This window comes from Lagopus muta, chromosome 20 (genome assembly GCF_023343835.1).
Source record: "Lagopus muta isolate bLagMut1 chromosome 20, bLagMut1 primary, whole genome shotgun sequence".
In the NCBI taxonomy this organism is placed as follows: Eukaryota; Metazoa; Chordata; class Aves; order Galliformes; family Phasianidae; genus Lagopus; species Lagopus muta.
The window spans coordinates 658,109-680,819 of record NC_064452.1 but is presented as its reverse complement, the minus strand read 5'-3'; the positions used below and the strand labels follow the sequence as shown (position 1 = coordinate 680,819).

The 22,711-nt window shown below is 47.4% G+C and overlaps 2 protein-coding genes across 14 annotated transcripts in view; one reads left to right on the top strand and one right to left on the bottom strand.

The window, feature by feature from the left end:
- The window catches only part of LYRM9 (LYR motif containing 9), a 30,464-nt gene extending 25,460 nt beyond the window's left edge, over positions 1 to 5,004 (bottom strand). The window contains exons 1-2 of one of the 12 annotated variants that reach the window (XM_048966760.1): positions 3,733 to 3,761; positions 3,162 to 3,318 (exon numbers count right to left, since the gene is read on the bottom strand). Coding sequence is in view for 1 of the 12 variants with exons in the window: in XM_048966753.1 (XP_048822710.1) it covers positions 3,801 to 3,824 (24 nt within the window). In the remaining 11 variants the exon portion in view is untranslated. The other 11 variants (XM_048966759.1, XM_048966755.1, XM_048966749.1 and 8 more) reach the window with 11 other exon arrangements.
- A 251-nt stretch (positions 5,005 to 5,255) lies between these two features.
- NLK (nemo like kinase) overlaps positions 5,256 to 22,711 on the top strand; it is a 38,700-nt gene continuing 21,244 nt past the window's right edge. For both annotated transcript variants that reach the window (XM_048966730.1, XM_048966731.1), the window contains exon 1: positions 5,256 to 5,877. In XM_048966730.1, the coding sequence (XP_048822687.1) occupies positions 5,420 to 5,877 (458 nt within the window). In that variant the 5' untranslated portion in view covers positions 5,256 to 5,419. The remainder of the gene's footprint in view (positions 5,878 to 22,711) is intronic.

Sequence of the window (22,711 nt, the reverse complement as noted above, 5' to 3'; positions counted from 1 at the left end):
GATAAAAGGAAACACTGGTGACAAAGAGCAGCAGGGTCATTTCTGGTGCAAAGAAATAGAGAACAGAGAACTGTAGAACTGTCAATTTCTCCAAAACTCTATTGAGGATTAAAGATCTCCCCTCTTCCACCAACAACTGGTATTCAGCAGCAAGAGGGAAATGAGACAGAAAGAACAATAAACAATCAGACCTATATCCTTAAATAGCAAATTAGTATATACTGATTTTAAGCACCTGAGCACTTCCAGTTAAAGACAAGATCACGTTTAAGCTCTGTAGCTGAGCAAAGGATTCAGTTACTCCTCCAGAAAAGTGAAACAAAGTAGTTCTGGCTAGAAAACACTGGATGGTATGGAGTTCAGTGCTTTGGAGCTGACAGTCTTTGGGAGGAATTCAAGCCCCAGCACGAAATGGTGACTACCATACTTGCATAGACTGCATACTGCACAAACCTGGAACAAAGCTGTCACTGCAATATGACCACTGCCAGAACTAAGCTGCAAGAGCCATGAACGGGGCTGAGGGGCCATGGCTGCTTTCAAGATGAAGGCAATGCTCATTTTGATTGACGTGCCTTTCTGACTGACTAAGCTATGCTATGGCATCCACTTGTTTTGATTGATTTTTTCCCCCAGCCTCTTCACTATTACGTGGTACCTAGAACAGACCAAAAATTCGTTCCCCATTTGACAACAAGCAGAACTTTGTTACCTTCTAGACAAAGGTACTGACTTCATAAAGTAAGGCAAACCTAACCAAAGTCACAACAAAATATTCTTTTCCCCATTTTGCCTTATTAATAGATAAATTTGCTTTCTGTTTTATGAAGAGATAAAAGGTTTTAAAGATGAACATTTTGGAAAATTATTTTTCAAAGAAAAATAGCAATAGACAACAAATTTTAAAGCTATGGATGCCTCGCATGTATTAATTATCCCTTTGTGTGTTAGAACCACGATTAGTTTACAGCAAAATATGACTAGCCAAAAGCCATCAAATTCCCAAGCACTAACACTGCTTACGACACTTTATGGTTTCAATAGTAGGATTTATGAATAAAATATTAACAGTGCTGCAGAATGCTGAGGAATGCATCTGCAGGGTTGTACACTGAGGTGCGTGTGGGCTTGTCAAACACCCACACAATAAATTATCAAAATGCAGCTCAGAGCCCCCCTTTTGTGCATCACAGAAATCTATGCAAGCATTTAATTATGCTTTCTCTCTTTAATATTACTTTTCCTGCATTAAATTGTCACAAAAAGACCTGCACACACACGCTGAAGGACATTTATGTACAATACTGAGCCACGAAATCATTTAAAGGCCTATTTTCATAGCAAGTTTCCATAACACACACACAAAAAAAAAAAGAACACCAAAGCCTACATCTGAAGCTGGATTATAGCATTTTATACTGAGCAATACCATCTTTCATGGAGAATTTTAAGGTTAACACACTGTTGAGGAAGATCAAAGAAATAGAACAGGGATGATTACACATTGTCTTCCACCACTTAGCCTTATGCAGAGTGCTGTCAAAAAGATTATACCTCTGCAAGGCAAGTGGCAAATTCAAGGGGAGAGTAAATCTCCCAAGAGTCAGAAGGAAATACTGAACTTGATACAATAGGTTTTCAAGAAGAGAAAAGTCTGTCCTCTGTGCTTCTAGACTACAGCATTTACTTTTACATGCTGTTTAAACAGGCTTAGCGAGATGTCTGACAAATTCAGATACACTACCATTTGGTGTTTGATACTCAAAAAGCAGACTTGTATCTGCTTTACAGTCCTCTTACTGTGAGCAAAATAGCAAGAGACAGATGCACGTCCCCATGAATAACTGTCTTCACCAGTAAAAAATTAGAACTGATCTGTCGTGCTTCATCAGCAGCAGTATCATATATCTCCATGCATCACTGGGGATGACAAATCAGGTGCCATCAAACTGGGTTCTGGCAGGATCAAGAGCAGTGTTTCTACCTGCCCAGTTCAAGTACCTGCTATTAGATTCACCAGCTCACACTCACTGGACTACTTGCAAAGCACTCTTGCTCAAAGCTGTGTACCAGCTCTAGCAAGCTCCTCTCGGAAGGCTTCACACTTCTTGTCCATAGACATGCAGGAACAAGGAAGCACCAACTCATAGCAGAGCACCACATGTCCCTTCCACAGCTGTGTTCAAAGGAGGTGCGATTTATACAGCTAAAATGCAACACTATTGCAGGCAACAGGCTTCTATCTCAGGACTGCACTGAGAAAACAAGAGGTCTATTAGAAATAGAGCACTTGGTATACCTGCAATTCCAGGTTTCCTTAAATTTATTTCAGCCTAAGAAAGCTTCAATCTTGTTTGCCCTTGCCTTCTACAGTAAGGCAGAGGCCAAGAATAGCAATGAAAGGCTTTATAAGCTCAGCATGGAAGGATGATATAGCATTAGGGTGGGTCCTTCAATACTGCCATCTGACTTGACTCCATATGGACATGCAAGATAAGTGCATCCCTTCAGCTGCTACCTCACCAGTCTTCTACCTCATTGAGAAGAGCTGGTTCAATTTCAAAGGGCAAATAAAAAGAACAATGTAGCTGTGGCAAAAGACGAAGGGACATCCCACATTCTAGTTACACTTCATTAGGCGTATGGAAAATGGAAAAGATGGCTTGTAATAACCCAGCAAAAAGCTGCCAGAAGAACCACTAGCAATGCCAGACTGCAATCCAGCTCACTTCTACTCTGAAAAAAATTGGTCTACAAAACAGTGCCCAACACTAGCTTTTCAGTATTTCACGGGCAAAACATCCATTTGCTGACATCCACCTGAAAACTCAGCACAGCTTGGACTTGCCAACCAAGAGGAAGCCAGGAGCTCGAGGCGCAGAGGAAGGTCTCTATGCAGGATAGAGCGTTCTGCTCCGCCTGCACGCCCCGCCCGTTGGCACTGCAGGCTGCCCGCTGGCACAGCTGGGTGCCACTCCTCCATTTGAGAACCACCATCCCTGCAAACACCGCAGTTTGTCGAACGAGCCGTAGATGAACCATACGAACCACTCTCAAGAGTTTTCCTGCGGCATTACTTTTTAATATCCCGCGTGTCGCTCTTTAAAAGAGCCTTTCAAAGCAACCTGAACAAAGATACAGCACGAGAGCACGAGCTTCACCTGGCACTTCCTCCGCCCGCGCCCTGAGGTCACAAACCAGTTGTAAACGAGCCCTTCCGTGTTTTTTTTCCCAAGTAAACTCGTAACTGAAGCGTTTTAAAAACAAACGTGACAGCAAAGCTACGCGGTAATTCCGGAGTAGAACACCCAGTAACACCTGAGAAACGCAGCAGAGAGTTAACAAGGCACCTAAATGTTGGCAGAGCGCTTGAGGGCAGGAGGCTGTGAGGAGCGGCAGGCGGTGCGTCCCAAGCGGCGCCCATAGCAGCGCCCACAGCGCCGCGCGCACCTCAGCTGCGCAACGGGAGCAAAACTCAGCGGGCGGAGCGGAACGGGGAGGCTCAGCTCTGCACGAGCCCGCCGCACCTGAGGCAACACCGCCCCGCACGCCTCGAGGCCGGCTCTCGTTCGAAACGCACGGCCGCGCTTCCGCTGAATTCAGCGAGTTCCTTTGGCGGCGGGGCGAGGCGGGAATCACCTCAGAGCAGCGGTGTTCCCGCGCCCCGCGCAGCTCAAAGGCCGTCGCCGCCTCACAGCGCCCCGCCAACATCGCGCGCGCGCAGCTCCCCACCCTCAGCCAGCCGCGCACCGACCGACCAGCCAGCCAGCCGCCCGCCTCGGCGACCTCCGCGTCCTCACCTCACCCCGCCCCGGCAGCGCCATTGGCACCTCCCGCCGCTCGTCACCCGCTTCCCGCCTCCCATTGGCCGGCTGCCCACCCGCGGACGGGCGCACCAGAGACTTCCTCGGCCGTCACGCGGAGCCTCGCGCAGCGATTCGAAGAAAAACGGCCGCCGCCGCCCCTCACTCGCGAGGAGAGCTGCCAATCAGGCCGCCGCCCGGGCTCCGAGCTCCATTGGCCCAGTAACCCCTTTTCGGGCTTTCGTTTTCCCCCATTGGCTAATCGGATCGGATAGGGCGCCGCGATTGGGCAAAAAGCGGGTCTCGGGGGCGGGAATCGACCCGGGGGGAGACTCGATTGGCCGGAAGGCCGGAGCGGCACCGCGTGATTGGCAAGAAAGGTGAAGAAGGCGGGGCCGCCCGAGGTGAGGGTTGTGTGAGGTGAGGGAATCTCGCGGGGTCTCGCTAGCTCTGGGCGCGGAGGCGCGCGGTGATTGGGCGGCTGGGGTCAAGGGGGCGGGACTGAGTCAGGGAGTCTCTGCGGCGGCCGAGTCCTATGGGCCGGCCGAGCTGGGTCCCGCTCGGTGATTGGGTGGGGGCGGCTCTCGCGGAGCCTGGTGGGCCGGGTCCGATTGGCTGCGGGCGGGTGTCGGGCGCGCGCCCCGCATGGGGGCGGGGGGGGGCCGGCGGGGGGAGGGCAGGCCGGGTGCGCGTGCCCGCTGTGCGCTCCGCGCTGGGGCTCCGCGAGGAGGTGAGTGGCGGCGGCGGCGGAGGGTCGGGCGGCCGAGGCGGCAGCCGGGGGGCGGAGCGGCGCCGCGCGGCGGGGCCCTGAGAGCCCGCCGCCCCCACCCCTGCCCGTCGCACGCACGCAGCGGAGACCCCCTCCCCCCACCCGGCCCCGCTCCTTCCCCGCCCCGCCGCGCCCCTCCGGCGCCGCCGCCGCCGCCCCGCTGTCAGCGCGCCGCCCCCCGCCCCACAGCCCCGCTCCCGCCCCTGTCATCCATTTGTCACCCGCCCCCGCTCCCGCCGTGCCCGCGCACCCCCCCTTCACCCCCCCCGGCCCTCTCTCTCCCTCGGCCGGTCCCGTCGGCTCCCCCGCCCCCTCGCCCCGCCGCCCGCGCCCCCCTCACTCTCTTCGGGTGCTGTGTATGTTTCAGGGCCTGCGAGGAAAAGTTGCGAACTCCCCGAGTTGTTGGCTGTGGCGGAGGGAGCAGGTGTGCGAGCGGAGGGAGCGATGTAGGAGGCGCGGGGCGCTCCGCGGGGATGTGGGCATGGCAGGGGTAGGCTCGGCCCGCGCAGGGCGTCCCCGGGCGGCGGCCCCTCATCCTCCGGGCGCGGGGCACTGAGCGCCCCTTCCTCGGAAACGAAGTGCGGAGAGCCCGGAGCGCCGCGGCCCTGCCCGGGATGGAGCCCCAGTGAGCGCCGCGGGCGGTGGGTCGGCGCTCGGGCTCGTGCACATGAAGAGTCTCCGCGCCGTGTGGCTTCGCCAAGAGATCAGGCCCGCTGAGCTCGATGTTCTCGCAGGTGGGCCGTGTATGATGGAACCCGACTTCCTTTAAAGTGTAGCAAATCTCATTTTTTGATGGCCAAATGACAGCTTGACCTGGTCGTTTGCCGGTCAAGGGGCATTTTTTTGAATGTCTCTTTGTGGCGCGACGGCCAACGCAAAAATGATGGCGGCTTACAATGGCGGTACGTCTGCAGCAGCGGCAGGTCACCACCACCACCATCACCACCACCTCCCTCACCTCCCTCCTCCTCACCTCCATCACCACCACCACCCTCAGCACCACCTGCACCCCAGCTCCGCGCCCGCGGTCCATCCCGTGCAGCAGCACGCTTCCTCGGCAGCTGCGGCCGCGGCGGCAGCGGCAGCGGCGGCGGCGATGTTGAACCCCGGGCAGCAGCAGCCATATTTCCCATCGCCGGCACCAGGCCAGGCCCCTGGACCAGCGGCGGCCGCCCCAGCTCAGGTACAAGCTGCAGCTGCGGCTGCGGTCAAAGCGCACCATCATCAGCACTCACAACATCCACAGCAGCAGCTGGATATTGAGCCGGACAGACCTATTGGATACGGAGCCTTTGGTGTCGTCTGGTGAGTAGAGAAAAAACTGAACTGAGTTTACATTCTTTTCTACCAAATCATAATTCATTCTTGGTTTTTCTCATTTGATCCAGAATAGAAGAAAGCTGCCCAGTTCTTTATTGGCTCTTCTCCTTTCTTAGAAAGTTGGGTTCTCTTGTTTCTCTTGGCAGGGCGAGGTGAAGAACAACCCCTTGTTATCAGGCCGCACCATCAGTCTTGATTAGGACAAAAGCAGCACGTTTGTGCACCTCCTGCACGTTTCCTTAGAATGTATGTGCTGCATGGCTGAGCCGCACCTGCTAAGATTTCAGGTTTACAAACATTAGAAGATGTATTCTGACCTAGCTTAAGAGCTAGAATTCAAAGCGTCTGAAAATGTCTTCCTGCCCCCGTCACCTGCCAGGAGCCGTGCTGGGGAGGCTGCCTGAAACAGAGCGCCTGAACTTTGCTCTCCTCTCATAAATGCAAATGGAATTTTCTGTCCTACTGTACTGTGCTGCAATACCTGGACTCTCTCAGCTGCAATGTCGCAGGATTTTCTCAGTGGGTCATAATCTCTTCTAATATATTTTGTGACTGCTTCATGTATGTCATAATTGCCCGTCAGGATCACTGGAGCAAAGCTAGAGTGGTTTTTGATTGTTTTTTGGATGAGGTGCTGCCAGGTTCCCAGCGCTCTGTGGCCGTCTGGGAGCAGAAGGGACGCCGGGGTTTTGTTGTGAGAGCAGGCGCGTCGCCGCGTACTTCCTGCCTCGCCGGCACCAAGTTTGCAGCAGGTCGGTGGTGCAGCCCCGCGCAGCTCCTGCTTGGCTGCGGGTGCTGCGGTGTCACCGAGAGCAGTGGGGCTGCGGGGCAGAGCGGAGACAGCCTGCACTGGGAGATGGTGGCCCTGCCTTTAGAGCAGGCCAGTGTTTGTCACACACCGCGTTGGCTGGGATTGCTGCGCAGGAGAAGCGTAGCTGAGTTCTGTGACTGGTCTGTGTCCCTTAATGCAGGAGTTAAGGGCTGGGAGCAGGGAGCCGGGAGTCCAGGAAAGAGTAAAGGCTGTGAAGAAAACTTTATTTTCATCTGTTCTTGTATTTTTTCTTGATGAAGTGTGGTTTTTCATCTCAGTTGTTGCTAGTTTGCTTAAATTTGGAGCATTATGTAAGATTGGACCCTCTTAGCAGTTGGCTCAAATACTTTGTTTACCTGTGGGTAATTTTCCGGTCTTTATTTTTCCCAGTTTTATCTGCCAAAAAAAAAAAAACAAACCAACAACAAAAGGTACAAAGAGTGATCTGCACTCATAACATTCAGTGGAATAAAAGGTTACATTTGCATATTCAGTACTGAGAGCTCTGGGGAAGAGAAGTGTAGGATGAGGGTCTGCCCTGGGCGGAGGGTGGCAGAGCAGCACCAGGCTCCTCTGCTACCCCACGGCCATGGGACGGAGCCTGCAGAGCTGCTGTGCTAAAACTGTAAGGGCGTGCAGACTAAGAACGTGATGGGTGGAATTCAGTTCCTCTTTGCTCATGTGTAGCTGAACTCCGCGCTCACTGTGCAGCGTTTGTGTTTCATGTTCACTTCTGCTGGTGGGGCTGTGCTGAGCTGAGCAGGCCTTGTAAGTGGAGGTAAGCTGAATTTTAGGTTTCGTTCCAAACGGGAGTGCCTGTATAACTCAGTTCTGGCTGTATGGGATAACGGAACCCAACATGAACATCGATTTGGGTATTTACAGTTCAAGTTAGCCATGAAAAATGCATCCTTTGGTACAAGCGTAACATGAAAAATTCAGTAACATGAGGCCCAGGCTAATTGTGCATGAGGATTCTGTTGCATATCTGTATCTCTTTCTGAGCATCGGTTGGTGCTGACAAATAACCAAAGGGCTCATATCTGTATGTTGTTGAGAAATGCTGCTCTGCAGGCGGTTGACATACCTGAAGGAGTCCTTCATCGTACCCCTGAGATGCGTCGTGTTGTCCGGAAGCTGCAGCTTATCCCGCAGTTAGGAAGCAGCTCCTGCAGGTCTGTGCTGCTCCCTGGGTGCTGCCCGCGCCGCGCGCCCGTCCTGCTGCCAGCGGGACACTTTGTCCTTCACCTGCTCCCTGACAGCACATCCTTAACGTGTGGGGAGAAAAATCGTCCAGATCTTAGTTTCAGCAAAAACTCTGCTCCCGCGTTTCAAAACGCACATCAGATGTTTGGAAGTCTTGTGTTTTGGGGTAAGGAGCTGTCCTTTGCAAAGCGCTCCCTGTTCTGCCGGGGAGACGTGCTGCTGCCATCTGGTGGGGTTCGTAAAAATAACTATAGTAATAAGAAGAGGGCAGTGAGCCTGGTTGGGGAGTGAGGGGCCAAGGGCTGATGCCTCTGCAGGACTGAAATTCCCACAGCAGAGAGCAGCAGCAGCTGTGGGGGTGGCCGTAGTGGAACCGAGTGCTGTTGGTTGGGCTGGGACTCTGCCAGATGTGTGCGGGTTGTGTCAGCCTTCTGTGTGCCGTGGAGTTCAGAAAGGTGCAGTTTGGCACAGAGGATGAAACCAGGCAACCAGTGTTATTACTATAAAAACTGTGGTGAGAGGCGTTTCTGTGGGAAATGTGCCACAAATGGCACACAAAAAAAGGCTGTGCGTTCTTTTTAAATTATTTTTAAAGGCACGATTTATGCAACTTTTCAGCGTGTTTGTTTCTGATAGTTTTTATTCAGGATGTTTGATAGCCATGTAGTGGTGTGATGGTTTGGCTGACTTTGAGATAGATGTTGTGCCTGGGCTGCCACAACTTTGTTAAAGCAGAAATAATTTAGCCTAAATTTATACTTAGCTTCCAGCCTTCAAAGGCCTGAAATCACTGCAGCCAGTGCTAAGTTAAACATTGAAAGGAGTATTGCGTAGAATTGATCACTGTGTAGACCCTAAAGCAACGTTCAGTGTTTTATCCCTGCGCTGGTGCTGGTCAGAGCAGTGGGAGAGATCTGTGGGGTAAGCAGGAACCCTCCCCAGCAGTACTGCAAAAGATCGACTTGTGTGGAGCAGGGATGCATTGCAGATCACTTATTTTGGACAAATTGCTGGAATATGTGTTAGGAAATAAAGGAGGTTACAGCTTCAAAACCCGTGTGAATAACTGCAGGATAAGTTCCTCTCTGAGCCAACCCAGGGGATGTTTTGCGTGGTTAATGCAAATGGGAATGCAAAAGTCCAGTCTGGTACCTGAGAAGTTTAGAGAAAGTTCAATGAGTAAAATCTGCTTTGTGAAACCTTTTTGGATTTGTGCGTGTGAGATGTCCTTTTCTAAGCTAAAGCTGTTTGCATTATGGTCTTTTTCCTGACCCTGAAAACTCACCTTTAGTAGAGCGTTTGTGAACAGCAAAAATATCTGATTTTAGCATTAGCATTTAGATGGGCACTGTTTTGCTTTAAACCATTTCACTTGCCGTTTTACATTCACCTAAAATTATTTCTTTATTATCATTGATCAAAAAGAGCTGGAGAAGCTGTCTAAAATTAACCTTAGAATTTTCGTTGTGAATGAGACTAACAGAACAGTGAATGGAAGTGGGCCCTCCCCACTTCCTGGGTGGAACAGAACATCCACCAGCAGTTGGATGAGAGCCTCTGGCAGGAGTCGGCCTGGCCCACGTCATGCAACAGAGAGAGGATCCTGACGCAGCCTTCGAGCTCAGCAAGCAGCGGACAAATGGGAAGAGCCTTCATGTGCTGCTGTTGCAGCTGGCTGAGGTGTGGCAGAGAGTCCGAGGGAGAGAGACTGAGTCATTTTTATCCAGTTACCTCTTGGAGGATGGAACATGTGCTGCGTTTCACACCTAATGTCACAGCTTAAGCATCTGCAGGTGAACGCGTCAGTGTTTTTTAAAGGGTCACTTTAGTTATGTTGAATTCTGGCTCAGTTTGTGAAGAAGTAGAGTGGAACAGTGACACCCAGTTGCGTTATGAGACACTTTGCAAAGCTGCTATGTTTAAGTTATTGGTGCTGTTTTCAAATTACATGAAGAGAAGGATTCTGTTTACATGTAAATGGCAGTTCCCCAAACATGCAGAAGGAAATGAAATGCATATAGCGGCTTCTTGTCCTTAAATGAGGCTCTGGGGGCTAAGCGGTGTCCTCTCCACGTGATCTATTGGATTGTTCGTTATTGTCTCATGAGATGATGCAAGAGGGAAGGAATGTGGATGATATTTTTTTCTCAGCGTTGGGTGAGGACTATTTTGAATAAATCAGCTCACTGTAGTTTATGCCAAGGTCGGCAGTGTGCAGGTCACTTGAGCACTCATCACCCTCACTTCTGCAAATGTTGCAGCAGAGCAGCTTGTAACTGGACCTGCAACCTCATGTTAGTTTCTCAGAAGATATTTCACTTTGGATGTTCTTTTCCCTCTCCTCGCCATGCGTTTTCACTGCTTCTGAAAGGAGAGTTTAACTTGTCCCTATCTCTAAGGCAGAAGACACAAAAGCCTCTCGTGTTTGTATGTGAGCCAAGGTGTCAGTGCTCTCAGCACGTGATTCAAGAGCTGGTAAATAGCAGCAGGAAGCAGCACGTGCTGCGTGTGGCTGCTGGGGGCAGCGGGCAGCATGGCGCAGCCCCATGGCGACGGGCTCATCCAGGCTGCCTCTAGCAGCAGGCCAACACAGAGGTCCTCCGCTGTTCTGCAGCCTTTCGGTGCAGTTGGTGTAGGCAAAGTCCTAGCATTGTAATTTGGAGTACGTCACGTAGTAGGGCTGGAAATTTTGCTTTGTTGCGAGTCAAACCAACCATTATGTCCAATCTTGTAAAGTAGACCCCTGAGTGAGGTAGCAGATGCTTAAATGAAAGTGGCTTATGACAGGCAGTACAAATATGTAAGTAAAGGATGGAGGCTTATGGGGCTAATGCATTTATTTATTGATAATAGTATTTAACTGTAATAAGCTGTAACAAGGAAAAAGTGAATGCAAGTGGTGGAGCATGGGATGGGTAGCTAGAGGTGGTACAGACCATAGCAATTATCTGCCATCTAGCAATGGAGAGGCTGTAAAAATTGGTGTTGTACCAGTAAGCCAGGCTCTCTAAAAGGTAATGTCAGCAACCCGTTCTTAGGATGCATTTTCTTCCTTTGTTCTAGCTCACTTCCACCCCTTTACATTTGCTTCAGTCAGAGCATGTTAGAACGACCTGAACTTCATTATAACGTTTAAAATTGTGTTGGTTCTCTCCTGGTACACAAGATTGATGGATAAATAAAGGTAGTCTTGTGTCAGCCTTGCTATTAGCTAACTTCCATGGCTATGGAACGCGGCCACGTACCACATCCAGGAGTGCTTAGCAAGATCTTGAGCTTTAATCACGAGGGCTGTAGCAGAACCGGTGTGTCCTAGCAGTATCTTTTTTTAATTTCCTGATGTGATTCTTCTCTATCAGGGCTTGGAAACGTGCGTGTGTGAGTGGAATTCTGACACTGCTTATGATGCTTCTGGCACCAGAATGTGGTGGCAGGATCGTTTTGTAGCATGTGTGCCTTGATAAATTATCTTCTGTTACTTCTTCAGTTTTTGTAGAGCACTGTACGTTGGTATTTGTGTGCAATTACAGAAATGGTAATTCTAAGCATCGTGTTCAAGAACAGTTGGGGGAAGTTTGATGGAAAATTAAAAGGTATGGGGAAATGGATCTGTGGGCTTGGTGCATGGTTTTGCTTTGTTACTCAGGCAGCACCAGGCCCTGCTCTTGCTGCTGTCTCCATTTCGTTGGCTCTGCATGGTGTCAGAACAGAAGCTTTGCTTAATGGCAGAAGGGACGCAGGGCGCAGTGTTGAGTGGTTGGTAGTCAAGTAGTTATTTTGGCTTACATCCTACATTATTCACTTTTTTCTGAGAAGCTGCTGCCCATCCCTTCTCTCATGGAAGTGCACATAAGGATTTTTATTATTTCAGTTAATACATTTTATTATTTAACATAAATGCTTGCAACCATTGAAGAATACCTGCCTATGAATAAATAAAACTTATTCCGTAAGCTTAATAGCAGCTTTCAGGCACGGGTAATCTTTGTCACGTGAAGTAACTGCTGGGATGTGCACTTGAGCTCCCCAAGGAGCCCACTGAGGTCAGGAAGGAAGGAGTCCAGCAGGCCCCTGGTGGACTGTTACACTGAAAACCATTTTATGTTTCTTTAACTGGTTTGGTTACTAATGAATACATTAGAGTTTGTTAGAGTCTCAAGAAAAGCAGGAGGTGTGGCCTGGTCTGTTTTCACTGCTTATCATTCTTGTTGATGTGAGCAGCTGAGGCTGGCTGGCCTGCAGGGATGCCTCAGTGGCTGCATTCCCACCTGTGTGTGAGGCTGTGTGAGCGCTAAATGAGAGTTCAGCAACCCATAGGTTATGCAGTAAGCAGAACAAAAGCACTGTTAAAGGGGTTTTCCAGTATGACAGTAACTTTTCTTTGGATGTTTCTGTAAATTCCTGTTGGCTTGCTGTATGGGAACTGCTGAGTCACGGCCCGAACCGCTGATGGAGCACCTGGGGAAAGGAGCAGGTCAGCCCTGGGAGCACAGGTGGAGGCAATTCACCTGTACGGCAGGAAGGGGTGCAGCTTGTCTCCTCTCAGAGCTCATTTAAGGGCTGACTGCCACTGAGAACGGTTCTTGTCCCGAAGGTCCCTTTTTGATGGTGTTTTCCCCTGTGAGCCTAGCTCTTTGGGGGATGGCTGAGCAGTCCTTTTTTGCTTCCCTCATGGCACCTTTCTGTTACGTTGGTCCCCTTGTCGTTATGCCTCTTGTACACCCTTCCATCACCTTGATCTTTCTGATTGTTGCACTTGCTCACTGCGTGTCTCTGATTTGGAGGGAGGTTGTCTTGCAGGTGAGCGTTTACAGCAGTGTGGACACAATGTCATGGTTCTCCCCAGACTGCCTGCAATCTGCCTTTTATTGTCTCCGAATTCCTTGGCTGGTACCTTTGGGTAAGACCAGCAGAGAGTATTCTGAATCTCACAGTGTTTCTGAATCTCCTGTGATCCTTCGAAGTGCTGGAAGCAGACCTTGATGTTGATCTGTAGTTTGTGGGTATTTAAGTAGAAAAAAGGGTTTGGCACTCAAGGTTGTATTTAAAAAAGTAACCTGCTCTGAAATAAATGGAGTGAGTCGTACCCAGCACCTACCTTAATATTTATTGTTTATTGTTGAGAGCAGAAGTTCTATGTAATAATTGCTGTTAACTCCTTACAAAAGTAGGGAGAACCCTGCTTTTTTTCCTTATCCCTTATTCCTTCTGAATTGGCCTAATGAATTAACTGTGACTGTCATGATGTTTTCTCTTTTTTTCTTTGATAGTGCCTCATCTTTTTTGACAAGTAGAGTAAATATGCGAGCTGAAAGACTCAGGTTTAATTTGGGAGCTGCATTTGGTTAAGGATGTGGCTTCACAGCCGCGTCTGTGGCAGCCCGTTGCTGTGCCTGAGCTAGCATTTGTGACAGTGTCCCAGATCACTAAAAACTAGCTGTGTTTAGTGCAGCTTCACAGCTAAAAACTAGCTGTGTTTAGTGCTGCTTCACAAGTGAATATTCAGATTACGAATTGGAATGAAAGAATGCGAGGCTGTGACCTGGCAGAATGATGTTCAGGTTTGAACCTTGAAGCTGTTATCACTCACCATTTGCTATTTGATGGAGTGAGGGATGTCTGCTCCTGCAGGTCCGGGTGCTGCCCGTGCTGTGCATCAGTGTGCATTCTCTGGAGCAGCTCTGTGCCAGCAGCTGGCATGCAGGCAGCGCGGTCCTCATGGAGTAGTTTGCTGTCAGTCACCTGATTTAATTCCAACGGTAAAGTCAGAGCGCTGTCTAACAAACAGCTTCACTAAAAGCAGGCCTTAGTCTGAAGAGGAAAGTACTTTTTTAAGTTACTGAAGATCAGATATCAGAGTGCTTTTCTGGTGGGTTTCAGATTTTCTCACTGATGTTATTTGAAAAAGTGAGGATTAAGGTCCTGCACTGCACCTGGGAGGCACTGATGTCCCCTCCTGAGCCCAGAACCTGAATTGCACCTTTCCTGCTGCCGTGTGGAGAAGGAGAGGTAACTGAGACCAGCTTTGCTTTTTGTTTTCTGAAGGAGGTGGAAAGTAGGTGAATGTTGACAGAATCAGGACCAGCCCTGACCTACTTGTGGCTTTCTCTGATCTGTCTCAGGCATGTCACGCTGCCATTGCTGTGCTACTGTTTACTCATCTGAAGACTCACCTAAAATTTTAAGATACATTTGGTAACTTGGACATGAAATGAAGGTAGCATTACTGCTCCCACAATTGTTCCCAAGAAGATTTTGTCACCTATCATACAGTCAGCTGACGGGAATCCTTCTGTAACAGTCCTTATTTCATCTGGAACTGCTCTTTCAACTTCGGGTTAAAGGTGTTTTAGAGTCAATAACAAATTCCCCTTTGAATTTTCTTTTTGTTTTCTTCCCCAAGGCTCTATATTTTACTTTAGAAAGTCCTGAGAAGGCTGGAATTACACCCACGGTGGTGATTTGTGTTATCACAAGGCTTTTGGCTGACTCAGAATAGAGAAACCCGTATTAGGGTTTTCAGGTCAGTTCATGGAGATCATTTAAATCTAAATGCAGCTTTGAAGCGGGTAGGTGAGACAAGGGCCCTGCAGGTCTGACTTCGGTGTTTCTTCACATGGAATTATGAAACTGAAATTGCTGCTGTGTAGGAGGGAAATTAGTTGGGCTTACAGCAGTTCAGGGTGTTTTTTGTGACGTGGGGCTTTGGGTTTTGTTGAGAATGAAGAAATGCTGTTTCCTTAACATTTAAAATAGTTGAAAGGCTGTAGATTTTTCTTAAATCTTTGTTAATATATCTCTGTAAAAGAGAGGGAAAAAAAAAAAGCTGTCTGTATTTGAAAAATATCCACAACTCCAAAGCATTTCCAGGCTCTTGGACTGTGCTGGCAGTAAGATTATTTTTCCCTCGTGTTCTGATGCATCTTTTCTGCTCCTGCAGTAACTCAAGGAGTGAGTGTGCAGTTCTGGTCACATAGAAGTCCCTACATGGGAAGGTGGGGGAAAAGGCAGCAAATTACCAATACTTAACATGAGTAAACATACAGAGAAAGCTTCAGACAAACTGATGCCCTATGCCTTTTGTACAGAAACAAGGAAGCTGCCATTAATGTAGTTGTGCTCTTTACCACTACTGTCAAAATATATAAAGAAATATCTTCAGTATGAATTGCCATTATGAAAAGAAACTGCATTGTCTCTGAAAGAGGTAGCACGAAAAGAGCTTTTGTTAGCTGCTGCTTCTGACAAAATAGACAGAACTGCTGCTCCTTTTGTTTCTCAACTCTTGGTTTTGGTTTATTCAGCAGAGAAAGAAGTGAGCGGTCTCTGGTATGTGCTTAGTTTGTCAGTTGTTAAATGTTGGTTTTGGGAGCTGCAATTCTGAGTGAGTTTAACAAGTAATGCTCGAATGTGAAGTTCTATGGTTGTGATGTCCGCTGCCATGCAAAACAGATAAATGTGAATGCTGTTGTCTAAAATAATTCCTGACAAGAGGGATGGAAAGGGAAAATGGCAAGTAATAAATATTCTGTGTTCTAATATGGGATTCTGCATTATTATAACAAATATTCTGTATCATAGTAATGGACAGGAGAAACGACTGAAACTTGAGAGGTCAGTAAATAAGATTTTTTCGTATGCTGGCTAACGGCCAAGTGTGACAGTAGTGAAACGATGGAGAGGCTGAAATGCAATGGGCTTAACCTGGGAGATGAGGCACTGAAATAATGAGGTACTGGTTCTCAGTGATTATGCTTAGCCTGGTAGGAGTAATGAGCAAAGAGGAGTTTAATCATTGGGTTTCCCTGTTGCTTTGGTTCCCCTGCCCCCAGGAGAGGACAGCAGGAGGGTGAGAGGCAGCAGCAACTTAGAGTGAAATTTAAGACACTGTACATGACTACTGCTGGAAACTAGATATCTGTCTGGAGGATGTGGCCAACAGTTTTATTAACCTACTTCCCTGTGGTGGTACAGAAATATTCTAGGAGCTATGCCAAAGCCTAGAGGTTTGTTGTACATGGAGAAGGAGGTTTCACGTTTGGATTTTCTTTGGTTGGCCAACAGGGATGGAGGTCAGCAAACTGCGCCAGGAATGCAGCAGTTCCTGTAGTGATGGTGTGTGTTTAAGAAAAGAACAAAAGTGCATGGAGATGTGCGTGTGCATCGTGCTTGTCAGTATCGCAGACCTTAAGAGCCGTTATGGCATTGACTGAAAAGAAGACTTGTATGGAAGCAGAAGGTGGCACAGAGAGAATGTCCTGTGCAGGGCAGTGACCAACTGTAGCAGTGTTTCATATTGGCAGTTGGAAACTAACTAAAAGATGTCTTCAGCATTGCCAGAACATGTACTGTAAATGGGGAAACGAGTTTGATTTGAAAAGCAGTTTCAGTTTTAAGCTTCCATGAAGGAAGCCAAATTAAACATTTTTAAAGATATTAACCATAACAGTATCCCTTTAATTTTCTATCCTTTTCTTTAAGTAAGATACTCCGAATCAATTTTTCTTCAAGGAGACAGATTTCTTGCAGTAATCAGTTTTGCTTTTAGCTCTGATTTTTAAAGAATAAGTGATAATGGCACACATGCTCGAGGGTGTGATTAGAACACAGCATTAAAAGGCTTTTTAGGACATCTACAGTTGAAAAAGGAGCTCTGGAGAAGTCTGCATTTGGCAGCTGAGCAAGATGGGAATAAAGAACACCTTTGAAGTGTGATATGAAGAACAAGTTGTTTAACTCTTTCACATGAGGTACCTTTTGATGCAAGTTAAGTCTAGGTGTTTTCTTTGGACTCGTCTTAAAGTTATCCATTAAATCTATTAGTATCTATTCAAATCTATTGTATTCATCCTTTTCTTTCCTTGAATGAATCCTACATCTCAAACAAGGCTCTTGTTAACAGCATTTGCTGTTAGCAAAAGACAGTAAAGCAGGCTGCTTCTTTATGTCGCAATTATTCATCCAGGAGAGGGCAACAGGTGTGGGATCTGCTGTGGGGAGGCTCTGCCCTTACATCCTCCAGTAGATCTGAGCTCTTACCTCTGGTTGTCACTGCACTGTCTGCTTGGGCCCTTACTGCTCGCACAGCAACTGATCTTGTTTGTCTGTACCTCAGAAATAAAGGTGAGCGTACACAAAGCTTTGCTCAATGGTGTCATCTCAGCTATCTTTTTCAGTTTGCTTTTGTATCATATCTCTTAAAATAAAGAATGACTGTTAATATTTCATTTCTGCATCTTTGCAGTATTGCCAACTGGAGGCTGCTGCACAGCAATTGTGACCCGAAAATCTTATCAGCACATCAATCTCTTAAATATCTCCAAAAATAACAGCTGTTCTTTTTGGTAATAAGTCTTTTAACAATGCAACCCTGTCTGTTTCCCATGCCCGTGTGCTGCTATCAGCACTGACTCACGCTCAGTGTTCTGTTTCAAACACTTTTAGAAGTGTGGCTGCTGGCAGCTTTTGGCAGGCAGTGGTTTGCATCAGAAGCATCAACAGATCTTGTGGCCACTTTGTTCATGAACTGGTGAAAATGCGGGCATGCTTCGTGTCGCTGTTTGCCTTACATTGCCTGTCTTGTGTGCTGTGAGCAGACAGCTAACATACTGTGCTGGTAGGATGGGAAGAACTCACTTTGTCCCCAGGCGTTCACCTCGGCTTCCACCTCCGGCCTGTGCCCTTGTCGCCCCGGTGGACAGATGTACTTCAGTTCTGTGTGCTTGTCTGACCTCAGTTTCTTCTTCCTCACTTGTGACGCTGTGACTGACGAGTAGATTTCCATCTGTTCGTTCTTCCTTAGTGGCAATGGGCCTCATGCTGGAGGTTTTATAAAGCTTTCCTCGGAGTTGTGGTTGGTACAGCAAAGTGAAGACAGCACAACTGTAATGTTTTTCTCTTTCTCCTAACTTATCTGTGTGTGGCTTTTCTTTCAAACAGAATAATTAAAATGGTTATGAATGTTTCCTTTAAACCACAATCTATCAGCTTTTGCATCTCGTAAACAATGTGTGCAGAGCCAGAGGGTAAAGCACATTATAATGCCATGCTAATTGTGTGAGTGTGTATGCTAAGTTTCTCCTGTTGTGAAAATCCAACAAAAACAAACCGTCTCTTGTAATGGTGCCATGCAATTAGCCACCACTCCCATTCACCCTTGCAGAGAAAGCCACTCCACTAATAGGACAGGAATTAACCTGTTTTGTAACTGGTAGCGCTGACTTTGAATTCAGGCTTGGCACACAGGGAAAGGGGAGATGAGCGGAATTTAGAAATGAGAATTCTGGAGGCAGCAAGCCTTGGTTATCTGCAGGTGAGCCTCCATTTTAAGCTGGGTCTCCTACCTCCCTCTGTGGGTGACTGGTAGAGGAAGGCATTTCCAGAGAAGCATTTCTTGTGTTACCTGAGACAGGCACTCCATAATGAATAATCCCACCTATCTTTCACCTTATTGACTATACAGAGCCTGTGTGACTGTCTGGTCACTGACCATGTTTGACACCTGCCCAAGCCGCCTGTGGTCGTGACAAAGCAGTGTCTTCTCTTAGTCTCAGCTCTGTGTTTTGATGCTGTCTGTGCGCAGTGGGGCAGTCAGGGAGGCGCACATGAGAGCTTCATGTTAGCAGCCACGCGTCCACTTTCTAAGTTTGGCTAAATTTATTCCAACTTTAGTATTTGTGCTCAGCATATCAGTGATTTCACTGCCATTAGGAACTGTCAAAAAAAACCCTTTGAAAAGTGTGGGCTTATCTGTCAGTAATTCTGCCCAGAGACCATATGTACATACGGGAATGGGCCGTTGGATCCAGTGAGGTTTACGTACCAATGATGTGTTCCCCCGACAGGCGAGGTGAGGTGATAACCACACACCCTTTACCTGTCCTTTAACCAGTCCTGGGAATCATATTGGTTTTGTGAGCATTTCTGAAGTATTTTTTGTTGTGTTTCACTTCCAAATGTTCTGAGAGTCTTTGTTATAGTAGAGTACAAAATGCCTCCAAGCGTTTGCCAGACTAAAGCAGAACTCTTAACCTCAGTAGCTGAGAATAGAAGTCTGCTTTGTAACACGTGGATTTGCTGTAATGCTGTGTACTCCAAAAGCAGCACCTCGGGTACCGTGTGCCTTTGAATACAAGCTGCGTTGTTTGTTTAGAAGTGCTGTATCAAATATGTGCAAGTGAGCAACTGAAATGCTCGTGGGACCATGTTTGTTACATATCTTAGGGTAGAGCTTTCTGGAAAAAGTATTTATGATTGATGGAGTTGAGCAATGGAGGAAGGAAGCTCTTGGACTAGTGGAGAAAACTTGGGAGGTAACAGCGATCAGCCCCCCGCCGACCGGTCAGCCCTGAGCTGCCTTCATGGATATTCCCTGTAAGCGGAGGGGAAGGTTTGCTTCCTCTTAGAACAAACTCAATCAGCATTTTCCCACACCACCCTCTGAGAACATTCTTTCATTATCTTATTTTGTGTAATAATTGCCATGGAGTAGTCACAAACTTGTTTTTCTGCCAGTTGAAACTACAGAACAGTGTGTATGCATTGACCTGGATTCAGAGAGGAGAAGTTACCATTGGCATGATGTCTGCCTTGAACGTTTGCCATCAGCATGGTAGGGAGTTGCTAAAGACTTACAGAGAGAATTGGAAGGCGAAATGCCTAGGAGAATTCAGCTTGATAAGCAATGTCTTTGAAAGCTGGAGGTCTGGATGGCCGTTAATCCTTTCTGCAGCTGCAGTACTAATAAGAATTTATTGCTTCTGGAGTGATTAGCCTTTACTGCAAAGAAAAGCTAGTTTGTGTAAATTATCTTTCTTAATACATTTCATATGCAGTACTTCAGAACGTACAGTAAGATGTAGCACAAGGATGTTGTTTGCAGTTCTCTTAGGGATAGAATTGCCCTGCTCCAGCCCCTCCAGGCCCGCGGCGCGGCTCAGCCTGCTGTGCTGCAAGGTGCTCCGGAGCTCACAGTGCCCACAGCTCTGCTGGCACACGAGGGCTGGGGGCCTCGCATCACTTCACTGTGTGCTGTGAGCTCTGTGCCTGCGCTGTGCGCCTGGTCTCAGGTTTGTGAGCAAATGCAGGGCAGATACAGAAGAGCTAAGCAAGGTGCAGCCCTAAGTCCAGAGCACAGGTAACACGTGTGCAGGTATAGAAACATCAACTCGTGACACAATGAGAGATTTTGCAGAAATTTGGTGTCTGAAAGAAATAGGTGGTATTTGAAGAGAAATGTTGAGCATCCAGATGCGTATTCAATAACTATCTGACAGCAGCCAAAGTTCTGTCAGAGATTTGTTTGCATCTCAATTAGAAGGTGTCTATTTCTGTTAAAAAATATAAACGTGTGTAGTAGATATTGAGTGTTAGAATTCAGAGGTTGCATATTTCAGTGGGCCTGCAAAGAGTAGCAGAATGGAGTTCATCTGTTTTGCAGTTCTTAGGCTGTGTTCTGTCTGATAAGATGTTATTCTGCTGAGCTCAGCAAAGCTGTTGATGATTTCTTGGCAAACGTTTGCAATCAGCTGTTCTGTTACATGAAATATGCCAGGTTGCATATCTAAGGTAAATAAATATTCGGAGGGACCACAGATTTTATCTGGATGTTTCCAGGAATAAGGCAAAGAGTTTTGCATTCTTTGGTATCTTTACCTGAACCATAATCTTTTTACTGCTTTTGTTTGTGTTTCCTTTCCCTCTTTTTGGCTAGCAGGATATTCTTTGTCCTGTTTACAAGCATGGCAAGAGAGAGCTGATCAGGCTGCTGTTCTGGAGGAAACTGGCTGTTCAGAATGACTGCGTGTTTTCAAATACGTGTTTTCAAAGAAAGAGAAGCAACTTTCTGTGGTATTTTGGCTGTACTTCTGTTGGTATTACCTGTGGCAGTAGGTGACAGATGACAAGTAGCTGTTGCAGCTGCTCACCATTTTTAAAGTGGCTGAACCATGAAGCCAATTAGTTGAAGTGGAAATTAATATAAATATCCTCACTGGGGAACAGTAGTAGTTATGTGCTGGGAGACTGGTGAGGTAACGAAGGGAGCACATCTCACAAGAAGCTGCTTTGCTTTCCCAGCTGTGTGGTTTGGCAGCCCTTGCAGCTTCCTGCCCCGCGGCTCACGGTGCTGCAGAAGGACTCAGGCTGCCTCGGAAGCAAAATGTTGGGCTCTGTTTAATGGCATTACCAGTAGCTTTTGACGTTTTGCACTGTATAATGATAAAAAAGACTGATGTGGCTGGATGTTCACAGTAACATCTGCAGCCAGAATTCTTAAAGGCACAATTAAGGCTAAACTAGATCTTCCTTGATTGTTTTTCTCCCCCTCCAGATTTTATTTATGACTTCAACTTTTGCCCCTCACCCATGTAGCACTTTCTTATTTTTGGATTAAGTCGTGGTTTCTCATCTCTATCCTCAGCTACAGCTGACGTTTCATAAGCGAAGCCTTTGCACACTTCATGGTCCCTGGCAGAGCAGCCCATTGACTGTGCTGAGTGATGGACAGGTTCCTGCCTGCTGTTCACTTTGCTGCTGGATTCACCCGGGGAGCAATATCCTAACAAAGCAGAGGAGGGAATTGAAATGGGTTCTTCTGAGAACAGCAGCAGTAAGCAAAGCTGCCTTTCTGGTTGTTCTCTCAATTAGCTCCTGGGAGACTTTCATGCTTTTCTTGTTCCTCTGGGGAATATGTGACCTGGTACCTCATTGCTATAAATAATTATTTTACTAATATCAAAGTATACAAGTGCCAAGCCACATTTTCAGAATCTTCGTTGGATGTAAATAGCAGGTTCTCAGACAGGCTTCTTTTCTCTTCCCTGCTGAGGAGTGCTGTCCTGGCATTGCTGATCTCCATCACGTTGTCAGTTTTTGCTGTCCCTTGAAGAGCCCTGGGAGCAGCACGGGGCGCCCAGCGGGGCCATGGGGAGAGGAGCAGTGCAGGGAGGAGGGGAAGGGCTGAGGAGCTGCTTTCAGAGCGGGGCATTGCAGGTGATCGCTAGCAGATAAAAAAAAGCCTTAAATTCACCTGCAGCAGCAACCCCGTCCAGCTCTTATCACAGCCTACAACGGGACCTTTAGGACAAGCTATTTGTGTACACCAATTTTTGCAGTATGGCAGCGTTTGATGACAAATCAGGGGCAGCAGACATGCACTTGCTTACACAGCTGCGATGAAGTTCAGCAGTTCTGCAGATGTTCAGCACTTCGTGGTTTTGAGACAGGTTTTGGACCTTGAGAAAGGGGCATCAGTAAATTTGTGGTAGCTGTCGGGATTTCCAGGCATTCAGCAGCTGCCCTCCTTACCTCAGTAATCCTTCTAAGGTAATCATTTTGATTGCGAAACGTTGTTTTTATTATTTTTTATAAAGGATTAAGGAAAAAACTTAGACAATTATTGGCTTAATACCAAGAGGGAAAAATGCTTTGCAGTTTGTATCGTTGTGTATGTGTAATTAAAATTGATTTATGAGAACTTTAATTTAGACAGAGGTAGAGGGTTTTTTTTAGTTTAAATTTCATTTCACACGGTAGGACTACACAAATTGATTTGTTACTCGATGAACATCTGATTTTTTTAGTGTATGCATTTAGAGCACAGTCTTCTACATCCGTAATTAATCGACTGGAGGTTTGGTTTGGAAAGTAGCTGGCCGTTGGTGCAGATGTTTGGAAGAGGGTGGTGTGATGGCAGGAAGGAAGCTGAGCCAGTGCTGCCGGTGGGCTCAGCGCTGCAGCAGCTCACTGAAGAAATGGGAGCATTCCTCAGAATGGGCTGCAGCACTTATCTCTGTTCTCCGG